Raw genomic sequence first — 24,876 nt, 5'->3', positions numbered from 1 at the left:
GGCAACTCCACCATATGCCCTTCCACTCCCTTCTCCCTAAGAAGGAATGTGAGTACACGTTGTAAAAGTTTTGAAGACTGTTCAGAGAGACGTAAATACATGCCCAAGCCAACCTGGCTCTTTCAGGCCAAATGTAAGCCACCCACTCAAAGTGCTCACCCCTGCACCACTGTGATTGTGGATTTGGGTTTCAGGTAAAGTCCCAGTGCCTGCTACACACACCTATACCTGCCTTGTTAGGAAAATTAAAGCCTGAATATCTTGGAATTAGTACCACACAGTGTTTATTTTATGGCCATTTGGGAGCATTTACAATTTTTACTACCTACCTTTAGCTGCGACGTGTGTGCCAAAGCTTCCTACTGGCTCCATTTGTAATAACCAGAGATTGTTCTGTCAGGAAATCTTTTGACTGAAAGGCACCCAGAAGTGTTAGTTCTATCTTTGCTGGTGGTTCTAAATAATGAACAGGCCTCCCAGGCTAAATTAGACAAACCGAAGTGTAATTAAAAAAGAAGTAAGCCCCAGGTTAAAAGGAGTATTTGGGTGATGAGGAAAATTAAGCTGACAGTATTTCATCTCCCAAAATTGCTTTGGGGATTAAATACCAACGTGCTTTGGTTAAGGATTATGCATTTCGAATGCCACATCCACAGTTCAAGAATTAAGAAAGAAAGCATGGCATCCATAAACTCCCTGTCAAATGTTTATTGAAAACTTAGTATTTGCACAGCATTCTGATAGACACTGGAGATGAAAAGGAATAAAACACAGTTGCCACACACACTCAGGGGATGTGTACAAGAAACACTTCTAAGAAATGAAATAATAAAAGCAGGAAAAAAATGGATATGAAAGCACAGATGTGGTAACTATTTGCCTAACTCTATCAATTGATAAGCACCTAGAGGATATTTTTGATATAATTATTCGTATCATCATAGGAGATGTAAAATGCACACTAGCTCTGTAGACTCTACTTCTGTCAAAAAAAAAAAAAAAAAAAAGATCTGTGTCCCTAGAGCTCTCCATTGAAATAACTCTATAGTTTGGCTACTCAAAGTGTGAAGTGTGGGCCGTGAGTGTGTTAGACATGCAGAGTCTCAGGCCCCACTTCAGACCTGCTAAGTCATGATTTGCATTGTAATAGGATTCCCAGGGACTTGTTATATGGTCAAGTTGAAGAAGCACAGTTTTGGAGTGTGTATCTTTGCTCCAAATGCATTTTAGAATAAGCCTACGATTTCTTTTATTTGAAATGGGAAATACAGTGAGCTCTTCAGAGCTTGGTCATCAAGTTGATTGTATTATCTGTTGGTGACAAAGTCATAGTTCCTGTGGAAATCACCCGTGTGGTTCCCACCCTACATCCACAGTAGAAGGTAGTTTTTGCTTTAGTTGGAAGTGAGTGAAAATAAAGATGGAATTTCCTCCACCCCATTCAAGTGCTTGTGCTCCATGATATCTCTCAATGAACAGCTTGGGGGTCTGTAAACCCCAGGTAAGGACTCTTGCTCCAGAGAAGAACTACAGGGTTGGGAAATCTGTTCTAATTCATTTATCTGTTTTTCATCAACTGTCACTGGTTAAACTTGTGTTTTGTCTATACCGTTAGGATTAGGTTTTAATTTTAAAAGTTACTTTGGTGAGGGGTGGAAATTCTTAGGGATTCACCGGAGGGTCTCCAATCACTCTGGGTATTCAGCTCTAGCATCACATTCTACTAAACACCCACAGCCCAGTGAGCAGGGATTTTGTGGTAAAGTTAAGGAGTTTTTGCTTCTCAGCCACAGATGTGCTTGACCCACCATTTTGTCTTCTTTCTTCTTTCTCCTTTTTAATGGCTTCACAAAGAGATTTCCTCATTTCTTTCACAGTCACCATATGCGTTATCCTCTGCAGAGCCTTGCTTTGCTTTGCTTTGCCTCCTGTCTTTTCTCCCCTTTCCCATATCTCCCATATTTTCTAATCACACCCATTCACCTCTTTCTTTACATCAACCTTAATGGCTCATGTTCTTCTTACACATCCTCATGTCTGTCCCACCAGCAGTCATTCCAGGACCCCAAACCAACATTAGTACCATCAAACTGAGTTCAGCCCCAGAAAGTTAAAAAGTTGTGTTTCAGACAGCAAGCTCTGGGCAGATATTGATCAGCTATGAATGGACAGGCCCATCAGGATGCGAATGGTGTTGAGTGAGGGGTCTAGGGTCATATGTCCTCATTTCAGGCCACTGCTCCTCCACCAAGTCACTGCATGACCACCTGAATGTCAATTTTCTCACCTGTTCAATGGAGATAAAAATATCTCTTACCTCATGAAACTGTAAGGAGGAACAACAAGATAATGTACATAAAATATTGTTTTTAATGAAAGCCTTTTTCTGTACAATACTTGAATTGACTAGGAAGTCTATATACACTTCAAATATAAATGTGTATTATAGTTTTTAATATCCTGCCACAGCATGAGGGAACTCATTGTCTCTCTTTGAATGATTTCTACCAGCACCATGTGCTCTCCCAGCTATCTGGGAGCCACACTTGAATGTTCTCCTTTCTGTGGTTGCCTAAATGAAGTATATGTGCCAGCAGTATTTGCAGTGTCAGGAAGTATCCCTAGGACAGTTGTGGTAGTGCTATCTGTCTTCCTCCAATATTCAGACTTTACATAGGGTCATTTTTTTTTTTTTTAATAATTTAGCTTTCCCAAGAAATGTTGCGTTTCCTACTAAATAAGAAATGACAAATAAGCAAAAGATTTTAGTAGTGAAATGTGAAATAAAATAACTGTCAACATTTTTGTCAATTTTCCTGATTAGTACCCTAATGGGATTCTCTCTCTCTCTCTCTCTCTCTCTCTCTCACACACACACACACACACACACACACGATCCAAATTCATATAGTTTTCAATTTGCTTCTTTTACTTAGCATTATGTCATGATGATTTTTCATGTCACGCTTTTTAAAGCTTTTTCATGGCTTTGTATTACTTTATTGTATGAATGTAGCTTAATTTATTTATCTAGTTCCCTACTGAAGGTGGTATATTAGTCCATTTCATACTGCTTATAAAGACATACCCAAGACTGGGCAATTTATACCCAAACTATGAGGTTTAATTGAACTCATAGTTTCACATGGCTGGGGAGGCCTCACAATCATGGAGGAAAGCAAGGAGGAGCAAGTCACATCTTACATGGATGGCGGCAGGCAAAGAGAGCTTGTGCAGGGAAACTCCCCATTATAATACTATCAGATCTTGTGAGACCTATTCGCTATCACAAGAACAGCACAGGAAAGACCAACCCCCATAATTCAATCATCTCCCACCGGATCCCTTCCACAACACATAGGAATTATGGGAGCTACAAGATGAGATTTGGGTGGGGACACAGAACCAAATCATATCAGGTGGCAACTCCACATTGAATAGAAGCCTTGGTCAGACTTTCACATTCATTTTTCTTTGCTCAGCAAGGAAAAAACGTTTCAAAGATTATTATAACATTGAAACTCAAATAAGCAGCTATTTTAATATAAGTTCTATTTAGCTGTGGAAATTTTACAAATAATAATTTTATAGATGTGAAAGAATATCTCATAGAATGATCAAGGTACTTGCCCTTTTTGTCCAAGACTTTCTCCTTCTGAAAAGAGAAGGGAGCTAGTAGAGATTATAGCTCTGGGTGGACAAGGCCCTCTCTGTCTGCTCACAGAGAAAGGTTGGACCATCAATACTAGCATAGTATTGGCACATAGTAGGTAAATACTCTTTTAATGAATGGTCAGGTCACACTCCCGTATAAGCATCTTCCTTGTTTTTGCTTTTGTTTTGTTTTTTTAGACACAAAGTCTAGCTTTGCTGCCCAGGCTGGAGGGCAGTGGTACAAACACAGTGCACTGCAGCCTCTATCTCCTGGGCTTTAGTGGTCCTCCTACCTCAGCCTCACAAGTAGCTGGGACTACAGGCATGCACCACCATGCCCAGTTAATTTTCTGTATTTTTTAAGAGACAGGTCTCACAATGTTGCCCAGGTTGGTCCCAAACTCCTGGCTTCGAGTGATCTTCCTGCCTCTACCTTGTTTTCAAATTGTCAGTGATGTGCTTGCTGTGTAGATCATTACTTAGTTCAGATGTTTTGTAAATTAAGAAAAACATAGAAGAAGAAAAACAACATATAGTGAAAATCCAGAGTAAATGCTTTGACTAACAGAAAAGAAAGAGGCATCCTCTTTAGACGTTAGTGGAAAGGAAAGGAAGATGTGTTGAGCCCGAAGTATGAATATTCTAGACTTGGCTTTTTGCCTATGTTCCAAGAGTATCCTTCCTAGAAGAGACTCCAAACATACCAATTTCTGTCCACATATTTTTTATCCCTTTTCAGTTAGAGTCAAGGAATTATTCTCCTCCATGGAAACCATTTTCTTGCCCTCCAATGACTAAAGCAAGTGAAATTTAGCAGAGTTGAGAACAAGCGTGAAGTTTTATTCCCCAGGGCCTTTCTTTTAACTCCTTAAAAGGCTTGGAACATTGAGCTGGGAGAGTTATCATGAATGGCAAGCAAACCAGCAAAGTAATTGAGATGTGTCTGTTCCTTTGGGACAGAAAAAAAAAAAAAAATCATACCAAAAGTGAAAATTAAATGTTGTTTACTACCATTCAGTTTACCACATACCCTCTTAATTTATTTCCTAGAAAGTCCAAGCGAATTTTCGCTTCTTCTCTACCTTTAATAGTCAGTTTACTTTCAGAGTTTTGTGACTAATAAATGATTGAATGGCTCCTTGAGCAGAGCCAGCCTGCTGATAAATACACCAAAAGTTGGTATACCTTGCTTTTAGGTTAGTCAAAAAGCACTTCAATTATTATATGAAAAATCACTCTTTTGGGTACTATTTTCACATCTTATGCAGTAAGAACTCTGCGCCCAAAACACAGAAGTTTATCTTGTTTAGAGATTAAGCAGAGTTGCTTTATTTCTGTTTTTGTTTGTTTTTATTTTGTCCTTATTCTTGTGATTGCAAGCCACAGAATTCCTTGCTGGACTAACTTAGGCCAGAAGGGTATATACTAGAAAAGTACACAGGGTATATCACATAAGAAATGGGACTGTCCAAACTCTGCCCCTGCTTTCCTCTGCATATTAGTGTTTTCTTTTCCAAAGTGGCATATAGGCTTCCCCTTGATAGAAAATCCAGGCACTGATCCCTTCAGTGTTTTATTTCTCCATTGATGTGTAGGAAAAATCTTGGGGAAAACCTTGTTTGGGTCCTATGATGACCAAGCCTGCAATCAGAAGTCAGAGTATAACTGACCCAACTTGGATTGATGTCTACCCTGGACCAATTACCTTGGCCAAGAGATGGGGGTTAAAAAATACAGCAGCTCCCAAGGGAAGCATGTGGGAGAGGCCATTCTCAGAAAGCAGAGGACGTTCTTCCTGGAGAAGTAGTTAGTATTGGGTAGAGAAAACTACAGATGTACCCCAAATCCTCTTTTTGCATCATAAAAGAGAGATAAATTATTGATGCACATATAAAATCCCATTGCCAATTTAATGTGAGCTGGACAGTAGTGGCATGCTATTTAATATTAACAAAATCATAATATTAATTATTCTATGTCCTGGAGCTTCAGTAGAAAAAATTTAAATAAAAATAGTAAATGCTGTATGGGCAGAATTTCAGTAAGAGTGAGGGTCTTCTAAAAAATAGCTGAGGTCGGGCTTGGTGGCTCACACCTGTAATCCCAGCACTTTGGGAGACTGAGAAGGGCAGATCACGTGAGGTCAGGAGTTCGAGACCAGCCTGGGCAATATGGTGAAACCCCATCTCTACTAAAATTACAAAAATTAGCTGGGTATGGTGGCACACGCCTGTAATCCGAGCTATTCAGAAGGCTAAGGCACGACAATCGCTTGAACCCAGGAAGTGGAGGTTGCAGTGAGCCAAGATTGTACCACTGTGCTGCAGCCTGGGCAACAGAGCGATACTCTGTCTCAAAAAAAAAAAAAAAAAGAAAAGGCTGAGATGAGCAGAGGTGGGGCTGTGTAGTAAAGCACTATGGGGGAGATGAAGGCAAACTCAGCACAGTAGGACCTTTCCATATTTTACATATTAGACACAGAGATATCCTTTTAAAACATATACTCTTTGGGATTCTAAGGAAGCACCATTTTCATTTAATTGCATGCAAAAGCCTCATTTTAAAAAATACACCTGGATTTCACATTAAGATGCTTTTTCCTAAAGGAATGAAATTTAGCTTGTTAAACACCAAACCTATATAATTTAAAAAGTATTTCCAATAAGGCAGCCTGTGGCTTGAATGTGAGCTTTCATAACTATCGCTGAGGTTGGGTCCAGTGTAGTTTTGAAACTTCAAAGATTTCATTCACAACCGTGTTTTTCAGTGCCTATTTTGTATATAGCCTGGGATTCTAAACATGTATTAAGAATGGAAGGTTGAAATGGTGACATCCCTTTGTGGGAATAATAATAAGGTATTTACATATAAAAGGCATGTCAGTAAATGACGCCCTATAGGAAAAGCCAATTAGGGGGCCAACACCCAGAGTTATCTGGGCAATCAAAGGGGAGAATCACCTAAGGCTGGCTTAGAAAGGGAAGGGGCAGAGAGAAATTGAAATAGTTTCTTCCCGATAGTCTCCATCTTCCACAACCACCTAGACAATGCTTCTCAAACTCTAATGTGCACTCAAGTCTCCTAGGAATTTTGTCGAACATGTAGATTCTGACTTAGTTGATCTGGAGTAGGGCCTGAGAACTTACATTTCTAATGTGCTCCCTGGTGATGCTCTTGCCACTGGTAAGTGGACCACCCTTTGAGTAGCAAGATCTAGAAAGCCAGGTCATCAGCTCAGAGTGTCTAAAACAGTGCCTGCTATTTAGTAGGTACTTAATAAATATTCATTGCATTGTGGCTAAATTGAATATTTTAGATAAGTGTGTGTTCTGGGACCACAGGAGGTGGGAACCAGTTCTGGAAGCGGTAAAGGGCAAATGCAGGGGGTGTGATGGGAGCCAAGAGGGAGGCAAGAGGACGCAACAGAGAGGGAACTTCTGGGGAGCCTGGAGGGAGTGTAGCACTGACAATGGTGTGGAGCCTGACACCAAACCAACATAAAGTCAGAACTGAGTGGGTAGAAGGTCTGTGAGTTCTCAAGTTTAGTCTCATCGTTGACCGGATGCTGATGCTGGTAAGGATGAGGGCAGTAGGTGGAAGGAAAACAGTACCTGTGAGCAGATGCTGGCATAATCAAGAAAATATTCTGCAGTCAGGTGAATGATAGCGATGAGACCCTGGAAACAGAAATATAATTCAAAAGAGTTGCTGGGAGACTTAGCAGCAGCTTGTCGAATGAGGGAGGGTCCACCAAGACACCTCCCTCTTCAAGTCTGGCACAAAGCATCCAAATCACCTCGGGAGATTTTGAGAATATTGATTCCCAGGCCCTGTCCCTAGACATTTGGAGTCCATAGGTCCTGGAATCTGTATTTTTAAGAAGTTCCCCCAAGTGATTCTGATGTTGCAGCCAAGGAAGGTGATCCCTGGGTAACTCTCTGTAACTCCTTCAAGTGATTGGAAGAGGAGAAAGGCCCTCTAGGGAAGGGAAGGTGCTAGTGAGAGGACACTTCAGCTAAATAGAGGCATTGCAGGAGACCCCAAGGAAATGGCCAGAGTCTTTGCATGCTGGAATTTTACAGCTCGATAAATGGCATGACTACAAAGTAATGCCTCATGATTTCTTTAACTGTGATAATCATAATTAGGCAATCCCTTTTGAAGGATCAAATAGGCTTTCTACTGCCCCAAGTCCTAGTTAATATTTGTTCAGATTTAATCCACTTCACAGATGAATGCATCAAATTTCATGATAATTTTAAATGAATGTGAATTCCGTATTATAATTCTCTTGTAAGCCATGGAACCTTATTTGTCTGGGTTTTTAAGCAGCTCAGCCACTTACCAGCTCTGGGGTCCTGAGCCCAGAACTTGAGCCAGGTGTGTCAGCATGTTCATATGTAAAACAAAAATAATAACACCAACCACACAGGACAACTCTCAGGATTAAGTAAATACATGTGAATCTTTTTTTTTTTTTTTTTTTTTTTGAGACAGAGTTTTGCTTTTGTTGCCCAGAGTGTGCCCAGAGTTGCTGGAGTGCAATGGTGCAATCTCGGCTCACTGCAAACTCTACCTCCCGGGTTCAAGTGATTCTCCAGCCTCAGCCTCCCAAGTAGCTGCGATTACAGGTGCCTGCCACCATGCCCGGCTAATTTTTTTGTAGTTTTTGTGAAGACAGGGTTTCACCATGGTGGTCAGGCTAGTCTTGAACTCCTGACCTCAAGTGATCTGCCTGCCACGGCCTCCCAAAGTGCTGGGATTAAAGTGTAAGCCACCGCGCTCAGCCACATGTGAATCTTTTAAAACTGTGCCTGACATATAGAAATGATCAATGAAAGCGCTGTAGGGCCCTCTCCTTAGGTCAGCTAAAGACGGGGTCCTTGTCACATGGCCACAAAAAGTTAGGCTTAAAGACAATTTGAAGAGTAAGGAGGACAGGGTTTGATTGTGTTCAAAGGAAAAGAGGGAAACAGGTTCTCTCCGCAAGGCCGGAGTCCCTGCTAGTGTGCTTCCCACCTTGCAGATTGAATTCCAACTTCCACCCAGGAAGAGGAGTGGCCAGGCTGCAATTGGAGTGGACTTCTGTGGCTGCACCCCAGAGTGCATTCCTCCCAGCGAGCAGGCCCATTGGAGTTTTTCCAGGGACCTTATACTTGGCTGTCTCAAAAATGTGTGGTATTATGATTTGTCTTGTCACTATTACAGCTACCACTTATACAAGACTAGTCAACTTGGCTTGCCCTATATGTTTTTGGGAAAGAGAATCTCCATCTATGGGAAAAGCAGTGGGGCCTTTCAGAGGATGTCCACACCATCTATTTGGTGCTCCAGTAAGAAGAGTTGAGTCCAGTTGCTAGAGCCACCTGAAAACCTTGCAGAAGATTCTCCAGATTCCTCACATGGAAAAAAGGAAAAGATTGGCAGGCAGAATTACCTTTATGTAATTGACAAACACCTATTGGGCATCAAGTGAATATTAGGAATTGTGAATTGTACAGAGTAACAAGGATACAAAAACACAATTGATGCCCTCTTGGGGCTTGATTTGATAATAGATGTACTACAATAAATACTTGTGTTCACGGTGAGGTAGTGACAGTTCAATGATAGCACAAAGAGAATTTCTGATGTTCTTTATATCTACTGGAAATTGCCCACACAAGAACATAAATGTCAGCTTCTAAGATGGAAAACTCATGTCATCCTCAAAGCAATTCAACAATGAATGATAGTTGTGAGCCAAGAATTATAACTCGCTGTTGATTATAACTTACATTTGTGTCATACTTATTTTTATTTTGAGCTTCACAGTACCTCCAAAACATAAAGGCAGGGATAATCCCATTTATAACTGAGAAAATGTAGGTTCTGAAAATGTAGGGTCTTGCCCCAAATTTCACTTTTAGTAAGTCGTAGGGTAGAGATTGGACCCAGGTCCCACACTGTAGGTTGTCTTCGCACTGAGCGGGGCTCTGTAACTGCCACAACAATCTAATGAATTCTGTTTATTTAAAAATAGATAATAGGAAGAATTTTATATTAAAACCCATAAGCCTAGATAATATGATGGTTCTAAATTGTCCTCATTGCCAATGTTAGATGTCTGGCAACTTTAACTATTGTGAAACATCCATCACAGATTTTCTAACTATAGATTCTGTTGTTTGAGGGAGGTGGGAAGGAAGCTCTGTTTGCGATCATTTGAAATAGCAAACTGACATTTTCTTTTTCCAGCTTATTCAAAAGTTGACGGATGTCGCAGAAGAGTGTCAGAACAATCAGTTAAAGAAGCTCAAAGAAATCTGTGAGAAGTAAGCCTTCATTCCCATTACAATTGACATGTGCATCTACATTTATTCAACACAAATTCCCATCTGATTGACCTCTTTTTTCCCTTTTACTTCCATTGTGACTTCAGAGAAAAGAAAGAATTAAAGAAGAAAATGGATAAAAAAAGGCAGGAGAAGATAACAGAAGCTAAATCTAAAGACAAAAGTCAGATGGAAGAGTAAGTCAAAAGTGTCCCCTCTCCCCAACAGTTCACCTGGGAATTATTTTATTCTGTACATCGGAGTCACAGGTTCTTAACCAGTCAAAGACTCCTCCATGAAATTTCTCCTCTAGTCAGCCTTACAAAAGGTTCTTTTGGTAAGGTTTTTAACAGGGAAGGCTCAAACAAAGAGTAGTTCCATAAAGGAGTGAGGCACACCCAGGACCTTTTAGATAAAGAGTAAACAAAGAGCTTCCCTCAGGGAAAGGCTAAATCCTCACTTCCTACCCATAACCTTCCTGGCATTTAGTGAAAACAGAGCCTGTGCCTTGGGAGGAACCTGACTTGTCCGGAGGCTGGCAAATGATACCTTTCTTGTAGCAGTAATAAGAATGTTGCTGTGGCTCACATTTGTCATCTCAGCACTTTGAAAGGCCTAGGTGGGAGGATTGCTTGAGGCCAGGAGTTCAAGAGGGGCCTGGGCAACACGGAGAGACTGTCTCTACAAAAAAAAATTTAAAATTAGCTGTGTGTGGTGGTGCACACCTGTATTCCCAGCTACTCAGAAGGCTGAGGCCGGAGGATGGCTTCAGCCCTGTAGGTCAAGGCTTCAGTGAGCCATGACGGTGCCACGGCACTCTACCCTGGGCAACAGAGCGAAACCTTGTCTCAAATAAATAAATCAGAAAAAAGAAAATAATGTTGAGAGTTCTGTAACCTGTCATTTAGAAGTCTGAGATTCCTGTTTGTCAATTTTCGGTGAGTTGGTATAATGATGTGTATTCATCATTTGCTTTAAGGGAGAAGACAGAGATGATCCGGTCATATATCCAGGAAGTGGTGCAGTACATCAAGAGGGTATGTGGGCTCATCACACTCTCTCCTTTGCAAACCATGTGTGAACATTTGGTGAGCTCACTGTGAGCTTCTGGAAGGAAATGTCATGCCTTGTCATATCTTTTTATCACTAGCACCTAGCAGAGCTGTTTCACAGGGTGGGCACTCCTTAATCAACATTTCTGCAAGTTGAATTGCAAACAGCTATGTAAAAGGATTCATCTAAAAATAGACAGTCGAGTCATTTCCAAAGTCAAGAGCCCAGAAACATATTGTAAATGAGAGTTTTCCCAAAAGAACCTGTAATTGTCATCAATGATAGAGATGATGGCAACCTTGAAGGGCTGTCCTTTTTTTTTTTTTTCTTTCCCAATTAATGTCATAGAAATGTTTACATATTTATAAAAAGGTAAGAACAGTACAGTCCATTGATCACCACCTCCCACCCTATGTTCCTATCACCCAGCTTCAACACTTACTACAGTCTACTATACTTGTAAGTGTAGTTCTTGATCAGGAGATCAAATAATCAAATGCAAGCCATAGATCTGAAAAGCTTTCAGTATTTTCTGAAAATGGACACTTTTAAACGTTTAGATGAAAATAATGTTTCTTGTAACTTTTCTTATAGCTAGAAGAGGCGCAAAGTAAACGGCAAGAAAAACTCGTAGAGAAACACAAGGAAATACGTCAGCAGATCCTGGATGAAAAGCCCAAGGTAAACGGAACTGAATTAAAATGCACAATTATTTTATTTGATTTCCATTTAGTAAGAATAAAACCTTCCTGGTTTACGTAAGTACCTTGTACACAGTATCAGGTCAGTTCTTGCATATGAAACTCATGTATCTTTCTCAATGAAGGTAAAAATACAGCAATATCGGGTAAGCATTTATCATCAGCTGGTGAGCTTTTAAAAACTGCAAATGTACAGAACCCAGCCCCAGAGATTTGGCTTTAACTAATCAGGGGTATGGCTCAGATAAAGGTATTTTTATAGTCCCTTTCTCCTGGAGAATCAGAAACTATCCAAACCTTCAGTTTGGTTACTACTAAGTAAACTTGAGTTCTAAATAGCTGATGTAATGTTGTAATGGCACCCTCTGTCCAGCAGAGGACGCCCTGCACCAAAATCACTTCGGTTTTTCTACAGCAAAATAGTCTCGTAAATCAGAGAAAAGCAAATCTTTTGTTTCCCATAGTAACAGTTGATTGGGGCTCTACTTTAAAATTATCTTATGTTCATTGTTTGGTTACAATTAATTGTCTTATGAATATTAACTTTGAATGAATTGAATATCTGTAGATCAAATACTTTGAGGTTAGCAAATGGAATCTCAGTTTTAGAACATTCCTTCCATTTTGATTCGTCACCGAATAGTTTTCTGTTTATGGAAATTGTGTTTTTCAATTTTCCTGCCCTTCTATTTTCAATTTAAAATATCTACTCTAAAAAGTATTGCCATTCCACACAAGTATTTCTTGAGTCCTCAAAGTTAAAAAACGTTAGGGTTTTATTTAATTGTATGTTTCATTCACAAATTTACTTCTTATAGATTTCTTGTGGATCATTATGAATACATTTTCATAGTTCTTTGTGCTCTTATGCTTTCATATTTATTATATAAGACATTTATTTAATATTTTTAATTTCTAAGTTTTTAGGGTTGACAATATAGATTCTCAAGCAAGAATTAATAATTACTTAGATATGGTGCTAATTCTTATGTTTCTCCTATAAACATATAATGTAGATCTTCTCAGCCACCCTCTCAGGTTGATTATGCACTAATAAAGTGGAATAAATTTTAACATAATTTCAGAAATTGCTATACTTTCCAATCAGGATTGATCTTTTTAAAATGCTCAAATTATTTAGAGCAAAAGATCCAGTTTGACTGAAATTTCAGAAACACCTTTACAATAATCAGTCCCAGGTGATATATTCAGATACATACATTTCTAATCTATGCTGTCTGGATTTAAATTTGTCATTACTTTGTACATTGACATAATAGAATTTGCTTGTGTTTGATGGCTCAGCTAGTTTTTGTATTTCAAAAAAATTTATCTTAGGGAATATGATTCTTTTCAGAGTTTCATTTTGCTTTTTTTTTTTCATGTGTGTGTTTCAGTTCAACAATGTTAACTATTTTACTTACAGATAAAATGTGAATGTAAAATCATTAATGTGTTTAAATTATATAACTCTCAGTATCAATAACCCATATAAAGATTTTCATGTTACTGCTCTAGGTCATCATGATTAAAATCAACCTCAATAAATGTGGAAGCACCCTTCAATTTCTTCCCTGGATATAACTGGTCATGAAAAGAACTAATAACTTTTGGCCATTTTATCAGCAGTCAGGGTTCATTCAGCTGCAATTTTATAATAAGCCCAATTAAAACTGGCTTCAACAGCTATAGGATTTAGTAAGCCACAGTACTGGAAATTCAGAGGTACCACAGTTGTAACAATGATTAATTTAGTGGCTTAACAATTTCATCTCCAGGTATTTTTTGAATTTCTACTGTTGTCACCTTCTAGCTGCAGGCCGTGAACTCAGTCATGAGACGGCTGCCCTAGCTCCACACATCATAACCTTACATAAAACCACTCAAAGGCCGTGTGGCAAATGGAAAATGTCTTCATTTTGTAACTCTTTCTAGGACTGAGAAAAGCCTTCCTACATCCTCCCTAGCTGGTGTTTCCTCATTGGCTACAATGGCCTCATATTCCCATTCTTAAACCAATCATGGGCAATAGGGTATCACTTTCATGATTGGCTTAGAGTAATTAAGATTCACTCACAAGGCTAGAGAGAGTTCAGTTTCTCAATTCCATGGTCATCAGGTACCTGAACAAAATTGATATTATATCATCAAAGAAATAGAGGGGAAACAGCAATTGGGTAGATATGTAACATAGAGGGTATGTTACAGCCACGTTTCTAAAAATTTTTAATTTCTTTCTTTTTGGCCCCTTGGAAAGAGATCTGAAGTGTTTCTGTGAATTTTTAGTAGTTCTATTGTCTGCACTTTTTATTGTAAATAGGTACCATGATGAATTCCTCTGTGCTTTTCTTCCATGAGGTTGCTCTATGACCATCTTTTTGTGTCTGGATTTGAAGGTTGCCCTTGAAGATTGTTGGTTCCACGTCAAACTAAAGCATTTCTTGAGGGTTTTTCTGCATGGCTTGAAAACGTTGTGCCTTAGAGCTGTGATTTTATTAATAAAATAATAAGTCATGACTGTTAACATTGTGGGGCATGGTGGTTAAAAAGGGAGATGACACTGGTAAGAGGAGCAGTAATAGACGTAGAGTAAAACAACAAAATCAAGTGTGAGGCACGTGAAGAAAGACCAAAGCACAGGACAGCAAAGTAGATATTAATAAATGGGTGGTGAGGAGAGGCCAGGCCAGGGTAGCAGTCACTGATGCTTCTGTAACTGTGGGGCATGGATCAAAACTACAGTAACACTGTCTTTGAAATAATCCCTCTCCACGTCTAGTACTGAAACAGGCTTTGAATCTTCACATAGACATGAGGGAAATTAGTAAAAGCAGAAACAAAGCAAGGAACAACCCAAGGAAATGAAACTGATCAAGAGTATCTCTAAAACAAGTCCACGGAGTCAGTTCCATTCAGTCAGATAAGAAGACAGAGTGATTTCGTGACCTCTAGAACTTTATGAACGGTTCCATTACTGGGTTTTGGATGAGGAACGTGAGCCGACATTGCGGCAGATAATATTAAAGGCAATTGTAACTTTCTTATGAAGAAGAAAGCATGCCAAACTTTGCCGTAGGTTACAGAGGAAAATTTACAGATGGGATGAAGCTTTTTAACTAGAAACTGATCATAGCTAAGTTTTTGCTGGCACCAAAAGTCTGTATAGGCTACATGACATCGTATTTCTTCCTGTTCTTCTATTTCTTTCACCATGTTGTTGTATATAATAATTTGCTTTCTCTTCATCCACTTATTCTAACTAATGTAATAATGTGTTTCGTGTTCCCAATCTTGTTCTTAACAGGGAGGAAGCTCTTGTTTACATTGCTGTTTACTCTGGGATATTACTATTTTGAGGTATTCTGAACCTTGATCAACCCCAATCATATTGGTGTAATTTTCTAAGCCATTGGTAAACAAACAACTCTTTTGAAAGTAACAAACAGATATTTTGTAAATCTCTCAGCGAAAGAAATTTGAAAAGCCAATGGCTCAAAGTTAACAGTTTTTCAGTAGCAAAGAAGTAGTTATTCTGGCTCAATTTAGAGCAAACTACATGTGAAACCTCATTCAAAGTGTGACTTTGCTAGCGGTTTACTGAACAATGTGCATGTCATCTAGAGTTCCCAACATTTTTACCATCCTGCAACAGCAGTCATACGAGAATATGCCTCAATCAAAATCAGGCTAAAAATTTGTTTCAGTTCTGCATGTGACCCAGGACCTTCAGGCTTTCTGGTCGCTATTTGTTGGGGGACCAAATGTGGCCAGTCACATGTGAAAAGTTTATTTTAGATTGTTCCACTGTGTGACATGCACCAAGCTCTTTTCATATGGAAAGTTCATTTTTCCCCTATGAAAAAAGAGATTCAATTAGTTTATTCCTTTTGTAGGTAATTTTGAGGGCATTGGGGAAAATGGAAATAGGTGGTCCCTTCAGGCAATTTGTACAATAAAATATTTTGGCCTCGATTTGACATAAAGTGATGTACATTGCTGTACATAAGTCCCATGGAAACTTATTATGTTATAAACAACAATAGACACTCTTAGAAGGGAATACTTAGCTCCTTTCCAGGACAGTTCTGAATTCTGGAGAAACATTCAACTGCATGTTTTCTAGCAATGAGATATTTGATTCAGTCCCTGAGTGTATGTGGGTTTCAGTTTTGTTTGAGGTGTGCCTTTTTTTGAAATCCATAGTGGTAGAATTTTCAAGATGGATACAGTAAACACTGGCCAGTCTTCTGACTCGGGGAAATAATTGGTTTCCTTGGGATTTCCATACCTGGGTTTGCCAAAGTCAATAGGAAAGTGTTTATGTGTACAAGCAATGTTAGGAACAACTCAAGAACCCAACTGCCAGTGCAGAGAGAATCCATACCTTTTGTGGTCCTGCTCAACCCTGAATTGATCCATTATAAAAATGACCTTCTACCTTTTTCCTGAACACTTCAAAGATATTCATTTTAACATATGAAAGCACAGTTGGCCGGGCGTGGTGCCTCATGCCTGAAATCTCAACACTTTGGGAGGCTGAGGTGGGCGGATCACTTGAGGTCAAGAGTTCAAGACCAGCCTGGCCAACATGGGAAACTCAGTCTCTACCAAAATACAAAAATTAGCCAGGCATGGTGGTGGGCGCCAGTAGTCCCGACTACTTGGGAGGCTGAGGCAGGAGAATCACTTGAACCCGCGAGGTGGAGGTTGTAGTAAGCCGAGATCGTGCCACTGCATTCCAGCCCGGGCAACTGAGTGGGACCACCCGGTCTCAAAAAAAAAAAAAAAAAAAAAAGAAAGAGAAAAGAAAACACGCTTGATCACAAGTTGCCCTGAGTCTGTTGTGAATATGCCAGTGTTTATTGATCATTTGCAGCTCCTGACTCTTTATAAGAAGAATCATCTTTTGAGGGGAATTTTTAATGAACTGTCTCCATAACCTCATAAAACAGTCAATAAATGTGTAATTTACTTTTTCTCTGATGCTTAATTTGTCTTTGATGCTTCTTAGAACACAGGTTTTCTGTTTTAATTTAGCTCATCATCAAGAGAGAATTCCGGGAAGCTTTAGGGCATTTAAATTTATTCCCAAAGAATATTTCATCATGTAGCTACTGGCTCTTTTTTTTTTTTTTCCTCCAACAAGGGAATATAGACTGATTTTCCTTATTTCTCCTCTGACATCTTTGTAACAGGGTGAGTGACTCATCACTCTGCTTGAAGTTAGTCTTGTTAGACCTACCGCTGGGCTCTGAGACAGAACCTTAAATGTGGCTGATATCTCTTGCGTTCGGGAGAGAAAAGGCAAACTTAGGGATTTAAAATAAAACATTTTTTAAAGTAATGTATTTGTGTCTCCTCTAATCTTTTGCGGCTTGACGGGGAAATGGATTCTTCCTTGCCAGCACCTATTGGATCTTCTCCCAGAAGCCAAACCGCAGAGTGGGAACTGGCTGCCTATAGCGGGGAACACTGCCTATATAGACAATGTTTCTGCTCGTTGTCAACTCTCAATTAACCACACAGTGGTTTGTTTTTGTTTGTTCTGTAGAAGAAAATTCTTTTTCATTTTTGTCAATATAAAGAATTGCCTTTTTAGGAAACAAACGTAGTTATGCCTTATTTTCTTGAGTATAAAACTTAGACATGTTTACTCTCCTTCTGGGCAATGCCAGGGCATTGGAACAATTTTAATCTCACTGGCTTCGTCAATTTCTTTTTTGAAATTTAATCCAATAGACTTTTAAACACATAAGGCATTATTATTCTATGTTATCATCATGGTTCATTTAGATATGTCTACATATTCACATATTCTTTGTGAAACGTTTTTTCTTGTATCCTCTGCCCATTTGGGATCATCATCTTGTACTTCCTCTAGAAGTTCCTTTCATGCGGTCTACTGGTGGGAAACTCTTTGGAGTTTTTATTTTTGTTTTTGTGCAAAAATGTCTTTATTTGTTTAATGTATTAATAGATGAGAATCCACATTTCCTCCATTCTGGAATGATATGTTCACTGGATATAAAATTTTGTGTTGGTGGTTATTTTCCTTTAGCACACTGAAGATAAAATTCCACTGCCCTCTAGCATCTATTGCTGTTGTTGAGAAGTTAATTGTTAGTCTTAATACAGTTCTTTTGATGATAATTTGTATTCCTCCCCACCCCCACCAATAGCATTTAGGATTTTTTTCTTACATTTTGGGCAGTTTTTCTATAATGTATCTAAATATGTGTTTGAGGTGGCTAGATGGATCCCTGTCCTCAGTTCTGCAAAAACTCTAAACTATCATGAAAGTAAATATGGCTTCTGTCATTTTTTTCTTTGCTTCTAAGATTCCATATATATATATATATATATATATATATATTTGCATATAAAATAAAATAAACCTTTTTACTCCATCTCCTCTGTCAATGAATTGTTTTTAGTGTTTTCCATCCTTTATCTTTCCATACTGTTCTGTGGGCAACTTTGTTTCTGACCCTTTTTGTAATGCATCAATTTTTTGTTTAAACTGCTATTCTATATATCCTCTGAGTGTTTAATTTCAGGTTTTGTATTTTATTTCCAAATGTTCTGTTTGGTTTATTTTCAAATCTATAATCTGTATGTCTTAGCTTGTTGCAGGAAAGCTTTCCTGTGAGATTCCTCACCCTGGGAAAGCCTCAGCTCTTGAGTGTAGGCTCCTCAGCCTTCAAGGCTATCAAAGGGTGAACTCAAAATTTCCATCATGAGCAAAAGCCTATCAGGGTGAAAGCAGCTTCCTTGCTTATTACCTGTCTAGGTTCAATGCCCCCTTCAGTTTGACCCTGATCATTAAGTTCTTGTAGTTCTTTGGGTCTTTAAAGATAGTTTTAATGGCCAGCCATGGTGGCTCACATCTGTAATCCCAGCACTTTGGTAGGCTAAGACAGCAGGATCACTTGAGATCAGGAGTTTGAGACCAGCCTGGCCAACATGGTAAAACCCTGACTCTATTAAAAACAACACAAAAATTAGTCAGGCATGGTTGTGTGCACCTGTAATCCCAGCTACTCTGGAGGCTGAGGTAGAAGAATTGCTTGAACCTGGGAGGTGGAGGTTGCAGTGAGCCGAGATCGTGCCACTGCACCCCAGACTGGGTGACAGAGGAAACTCAATATCAAAAAACAAAAAACAAACAAACAAAAAAACAAATCATATCAAATCCAGCTTCTTTTTTCAGTGGAAAGGATGGTCCAAATAACCTAATCAGCCATTATCAGAAATAGAAAGTCTCTACGTTGTGTTTCTGAAATATTTGAATTGGTTAACATCTGTATCAGTCAGGATTCAACTAGAAAAACAGAGCCAGTAAAAGATTGTGTGTGTGTGACAGTAATTGGCTTATGCAACTTTTGTGGATGGCTATCTGCCTCCTCAAGGTTGTCTCCCTTTTTAATGATGGACCCTGGCAGGCAGGCAGGAAGGGAAAATTGCAAGTAGGCTTCGTGACTAGAGTAACTTGCAGAAGCTGAACCTCTTTGTCACGGAGTTGAACACACACACACACACACACACACACACACCCCTGGCCCAGGAGTCAGAAAACTAAAGGAAGACCCAATGGGCAGGGGAAGTGATTGCAGGCTCAGCCACTGCTTCCCATCAACCAGACACATAAATCAACAGATCAGCAACAATGCCTGCGTATTACACAATGACTGCTGCCTCCCTCATCAGTCCTCCAATTCTCAGAAGAATCTCCATGGGACCCACAATAACTGGAAACATACAGAAAGGGAACTCTGGGAAATACAGTTTGGCTGAGACAGTTGGCACAATAAAAAGCATCACACTGTTATGTAAAAATCAGAAAATGTTTTATTTCAAAAATACTCCATGTCTCTTGAAAAATGAGATCCTAAGATTATAATAGAAACATGCAAAGAATTTCTAAAGCTAGGAAGAAGCTGTCCCTTAGGGCTGCATGGTACTCCCTAGGCTGTTTCATAGATTTCTATTGTCTATTGTCCCCATAAGGCAACTGAGTTTGAGATTTAAACAAAAATTAAAACTTAGATTCCCATGGATGCCATTTATTCCTCCTCCTTTTCTTTACCGTATCAACATTCTTTCCCCCTCCTTTGTCCATATTTTTCTTTCTTGGGGATAAGAAAATGTGGACATGTGAAGATAAATGTACTGGATAGACGGCAGAGGCTGAGAAGAGAATCTTCCCCACCTGCTAGAATGGGGGGCTACATGTTGATGGAGTTCAGAGTCTTCGCAGCAAACAATGATTTTAACACCAGGAATAGGATGAGGTGGACTTTTATCACATTGGCTTTCATATGCCCACCTGCCATACATGAAAAGTCCACACGACCATGCGTGGAAAACCTTTTGGGTTTATTTCTACTTCTACTTCTGTGTGCCTGTCATTGGGCATGATTCCTGTGAATTTTGCTAATGCTCATTAGATTTTTTTATCCTCAATGTATCTCTGTTTTTTTTAAAGCCCTGTTTTGGTATAACTAGGATAGTGAAAATTATCAAACACACACATCCCAAACACTTTAAAGCAACTAATGTAAAAGTGTAATTGATTTCCAGAAACCATTACCTGATTTAACTATGACCTTCAGTATTTTAAAGGGAAAAGATGGCCAACCTCAAACCAAGAGAAATACTGTCATCCCTTGGTATCCATGGATGGCTGGTTCCAGGACTCCCCTCAGATACCCCAGTCCACAGATGCTCAGGTCCTTTATATAACATTGTATAGTATTTGCATATAGTCTATGCATATTCTCCCATGTACTTTGTCATTTCTAGGTTATTTATAATGCCTAATACAATGTAAGTTCTATGTATATAGTGTTATACTGTATTGTTTAGGGAATAATGTCAAGAAAAAATGTCTATACATGTTCATACAGACACAACCATCCACTTATGGTTCTTCTGAATAGTGTTGATCCAAAAGTGGTTGAATCCACAGATGTGGAACCCATGGATATGAAGGGGATGACTGTATTTACCTACAGAAAATCCAAAGAGGAAATCTACTAAGTGCTTTGAAATACTTGATGAAGAAGTACTTGGAGATGAGGGAAAAGGCTATTGCATGAGGGCAAACGCAGGAACACTGGGTTGAAGAAAACACTGAAGAAAGTTTTCCTTCCAAATAGGAAAGCAGTTGCCAAGGGCAGGATTACATTCTCTGTTTTCCTTGTATTATATTACATCTAAGGCCATTTTCATGCAGCAAATTCACCACTTGGAGTCCTGTTTACATATTTTCTGTCAACAGAAATCAACAGACACAAGTGTTCTGTGTTTATTATAATCATTAGTTGAGGTTAATCTTTGAATTTGTCAAGGAGGTGTTTGAATTTCCTCGAATAACATTTTCAGATTTTAAAGAGTCACACACACACATATACACAATAACACACATTTATACACACACACAAACAACTTTATACGATTGGAGAGAAGCTTAGCAGATTAACCATTTCGGCATCAAAATGGATTTTGCCCTAGCTGATTATGCTAGTATATGAAAATTTGTGTCAAAGAGAATAGCCAGCAGCATGTATGTGTGTTTAGTACATAAGAGAGAATCGAAGATACATTGTCTTCTATCTTTGGCTGAGAAAGATTTGTTTCCTTTTTCTTTGCACCTTAGGTATTATCCAGAAAAGAAAAAAGTCACTCTTAGGTTTTGCAAAATACACAATGAGCTGTTACAATTCTTAAATTCCTTACTGGGTCTGTGTTTTAGGTGGAGCCAAAAAACCTTAGGACTTGAAAAAAATATTGTAAACCAGACAAGACATCTTTATAATTGTTGAGTACCAACTGCAGTGTAATCACCTTAGTCCAAGCCTCCACCGTCGCTCCCCTGGATTTCTAAGTAGCCTTCAAACTGCTCTCCCTGCTGCCACATGTGTGCACTCAAAATCTATTCTCAACATGTCACCCAGACGCATCCTTTTAGAACAAAAGTTAAATCAGGTCGCTCCTCGGTTGAAAACCCTTCAGTGGCTCCCAACACGCTCAGAATAAAAGCTTAAAAGTCCTATATGGTCTAACTCCACTTTTGCTGCATTTTTTCTTCCTTTCCTCCTTGATGTACTCTCTGATCAGGCCACACTGGGCTCCTTGCTAGGCCCCAACAAGACAGGCGAATTCCACCTTGAGCCATTGTATGGACTGTTTCCTTATCTCCCAAGTGTCTGTTTGGGCAACTCTCTGCTGTCTTTCAAATGTTTGTTCAAATCTGTCAGAGGCTTTCCATGACCACTTTATTAAAATTTACAACCCCCTCCACCACTGCCCCATCCCTGCCATCCTCTCTCCTGTTTCTTCTGCTGTGCTTTCTGTTTTTCATAGCATTTGTCACCTTCTCTCATTCAGTCATACCCTTCTTTCCTAAGTGTGTCCTTGAGTGCTGCCCCACCTATCAGAATGTAAGCTCTACAACAGCAGGGGCTTTGTCTGTTTCGTTCCGTGACACTCTTGAGGTCCAGACACCCAAGAACATCGCCTGCCATATAGCTGGTGTTTAATAAATATTTTTTGAATGCATGATGTATGTAGAGGGCTAACAACATTAACTCTGTATGTTAAAAAATAGTTCTGGCTCTTCGTGGGGAGAAAAGTAGTGCCCAGACCCCTTGGACTGTGTTGTTCACTGAACAAACAGCTGTCAATCATTCATCACTATCTTTTCTCAAGTTTCTTGATGGTAGTGGGATTTTGCGGATAATATCTCAAAAGTAACAGTTGTGATCATTTTTAACAACTAATTCTTACAGAGAGTGGGGAAGGCCAAGGAGAACTCAATGCCACTTCCATTGAATGTGTGGGAGGCCAGGTGCCATCCCACACTGGGGGTGTTGGAGCAGATAAAGGCAAACAGAGGAATTAAATCTGTATTCTAGAAGGCACTCCAAGAGACGTCCCAGACAAATAATTGGAAACACCAGGTGACTTAGAAATCAATTTCATTGCCACAAAAATGACAGCCTCCCTTTTTTTCCACACAGGGGGAAGGTTCCTCCTCATTCTTGTCGGAAACTTGCCATGAGGATCCCTCTGTTTCCCCCAACTTTACTCCCCCCAACCCTCAAGCTCTCAAGTGGTGACCACCGTCCTTCCGGCCAGGTAGGACTGGATGGGAGGGGTCGCTTTTGAGAGAAGGGTGGTGTGTAGCCATCCGGTTTTCAGGCATCACGGACTTGCTCCTCTGTCCTTCATCCTCCCTTTCTCTACATTCCCATCTTTTTTTTCTGCTAAAGTTCCCAGCCACACCCATTATCCTTTCCTCATCCTTTCTGCCTTCCTCTGGTATTAATTTCTCCATTATTGTGCTCTCTCTTCCTGACATAAATCTCATTCTTCCATATTGTCTTCTTCCTCTTTCTCCTTTTTGTTTCTCTATTAGCAAATTTGGCTTTCTTTTTAATCTGGATTTTCTCTCTTGCACTCAGACTATTATTCCCACTTTGAAACAATTTTTTTCCATTTCTGCTTCACACTACACTGTTTTCCCGCAGTCCTATTGTCTTACAATCCAGTGGGATCGAGTTAACTCTCAAGGAAGCTTTTTCAATCCACTCCACTCAACTTATGCCCTCCTTTTGGAAGTCCAGCAAAATTTATTTTATTCCTAGATGGTATTTAGAGTGAGTGGGGACAGCTTGTGATTTCCTGATTCTCTAGAAGCAAGAGCTCTTGGAAATATCTCACTAATAGGGATACTTGGGCTAGGAGCTCTTTGTTAGAGCAAACTTCAGCTTGAAAATCAGAGCAGACTTTAACTTACCCAAGGAAATGCGTCACAAAAACTATTATATCCCCTTCACTAATAAGAAAACTGGCAAAAGTCATTCCAAAGAGTGTGCAATTCTTAGAGAAAAGAAGCATTCTTGTGATTTTAAAAAAAGCAAACTTTATTCTGATGTAATGAAAATAAAATTCTACAATGAGACTTATACTGTTTTTGTCTTCAAGTATTTGTAGATCTGTGAAATAATGCAGTTTAAGAATATGTGAAAGAGTTACTGAAAATAACTCTTTACTGAGAAAGAGGTATGACTTATTCCTCTTCCTTGACATCAGTTGTTGCTCTGGCTGAGAGCTTTTCAGACCTTTGTGGGTATCTCAATTACTTGGACATCCTATTAAACTGCAGACACTGATCTAGGATGTCTGAGTGGGGCCGGAAAGTCTGCCTTTCTAAGTAGCTTCCAGGGGATATAGATGCTGCCACAGTTCCAGGGAGCACATTTTAACTGGCCAGGATCTAGTACATTCCTACCTCCAGGCTTAAGCACCTGGAAGAAGCTTGAAGCCACCGTCATGGCGTTTGAATGTATTTTAACTTTTTGACTCAATCACAAGCCTGGGCCTTTGATTTCTTTTTTTTTTTTTTTTTTTTTTTTTTAATTTTCTACTGCCTGTAACACTAGAAAGAGAGACACAGGGAATGCCGTGTCAGAACAAAGTCACAACACGGCTGTGGATTCAGTTCATGTCCTCTCAACAGTGATCATTTTGTTTCTGTGTGACCTTGTGATGGAGGCCATATTGGAAGGTGGGTAGAGGACAGACATGTAATACCAATTTCTGGCTTCTACAAGAAGGCATCGGGGGGACCTTGACAATGTCTTCTTCATTCGGATATAAATGTTAAGACTATCTTTTAAATCATCAATGATGAGCATCATTCGATTTTTTGTTGTTGTTACACTTGTTACACCCTGGTAGTTTTGTGGGGGGTTTTTGTTTGTTTGTTTGTTTTTTGTTTTTTGAGGCATTGTTTTGCTCTCGTCACCCAGGCTGGAGTGGAATGGCACGATCTCAGCTCACCACAACCTCGGCCTCCCAGGTTCGAGTGACTCTCCTGCCTCAGCCTCCTGAGTAGCTGGGATGACAGGCTCCTGCCACTACGCCCAGCTAATTTTGTATTTTTAGTAGAAATGGGGTTTCTCCATATTGGTCAGGCTGGCCTCTAACTCCCGACCTCAAGTGATCCACCTGCCTCAGGCTCCCAAAGTGCTGGGATTACATGTGTGAGCCACAGTGCCTGGCCTGCCCTGGTAGTTTTTAAAGCTGTTGTGAACCACCTAATACCACAGATAGAATATCATATTTTCTCAGGGGATGCAAATGACAGT

At 39.5% G+C, this 24,876-nt stretch overlaps 1 protein-coding gene across 3 annotated transcripts in view; it reads left to right on the top strand.

Annotated features, from left to right (window-relative positions):
* The window catches only part of PLCB1 (phospholipase C beta 1), a 744,009-nt gene that overhangs the window by 636,073 nt on the left and 83,060 nt on the right, over positions 1–24,876 (top strand). For 2 of the 3 annotated variants that reach the window (XM_005568373.4, XM_065521765.2), the window contains exons 28-32: positions 9,892–9,968; positions 10,076–10,165; positions 10,948–11,005; positions 11,616–11,702; positions 22,744–22,861. In XM_005568373.4, the coding sequence (XP_005568430.1) occupies positions 9,892–9,968; positions 10,076–10,165; positions 10,948–11,005; positions 11,616–11,702; positions 22,744–22,842 (411 nt within the window). In that variant the 3' untranslated portion in view covers positions 22,843–22,861. The remainder of the gene's footprint in view (positions 1–9,891; positions 9,969–10,075; positions 10,166–10,947; positions 11,006–11,615; positions 11,703–22,743; positions 22,862–24,876) is intronic. The other variant, XM_005568372.4, reaches the window with a different exon arrangement.

Source organism: Macaca fascicularis, chromosome 10 (genome assembly GCF_037993035.2).
Source record: "Macaca fascicularis isolate 582-1 chromosome 10, T2T-MFA8v1.1".
Classification (NCBI taxonomy): domain Eukaryota; kingdom Metazoa; phylum Chordata; class Mammalia; order Primates; family Cercopithecidae; genus Macaca; species Macaca fascicularis.
Note: the sequence above shows the minus strand (reverse complement) of the source record. Positions and strands in the feature narration are given on the sequence as shown.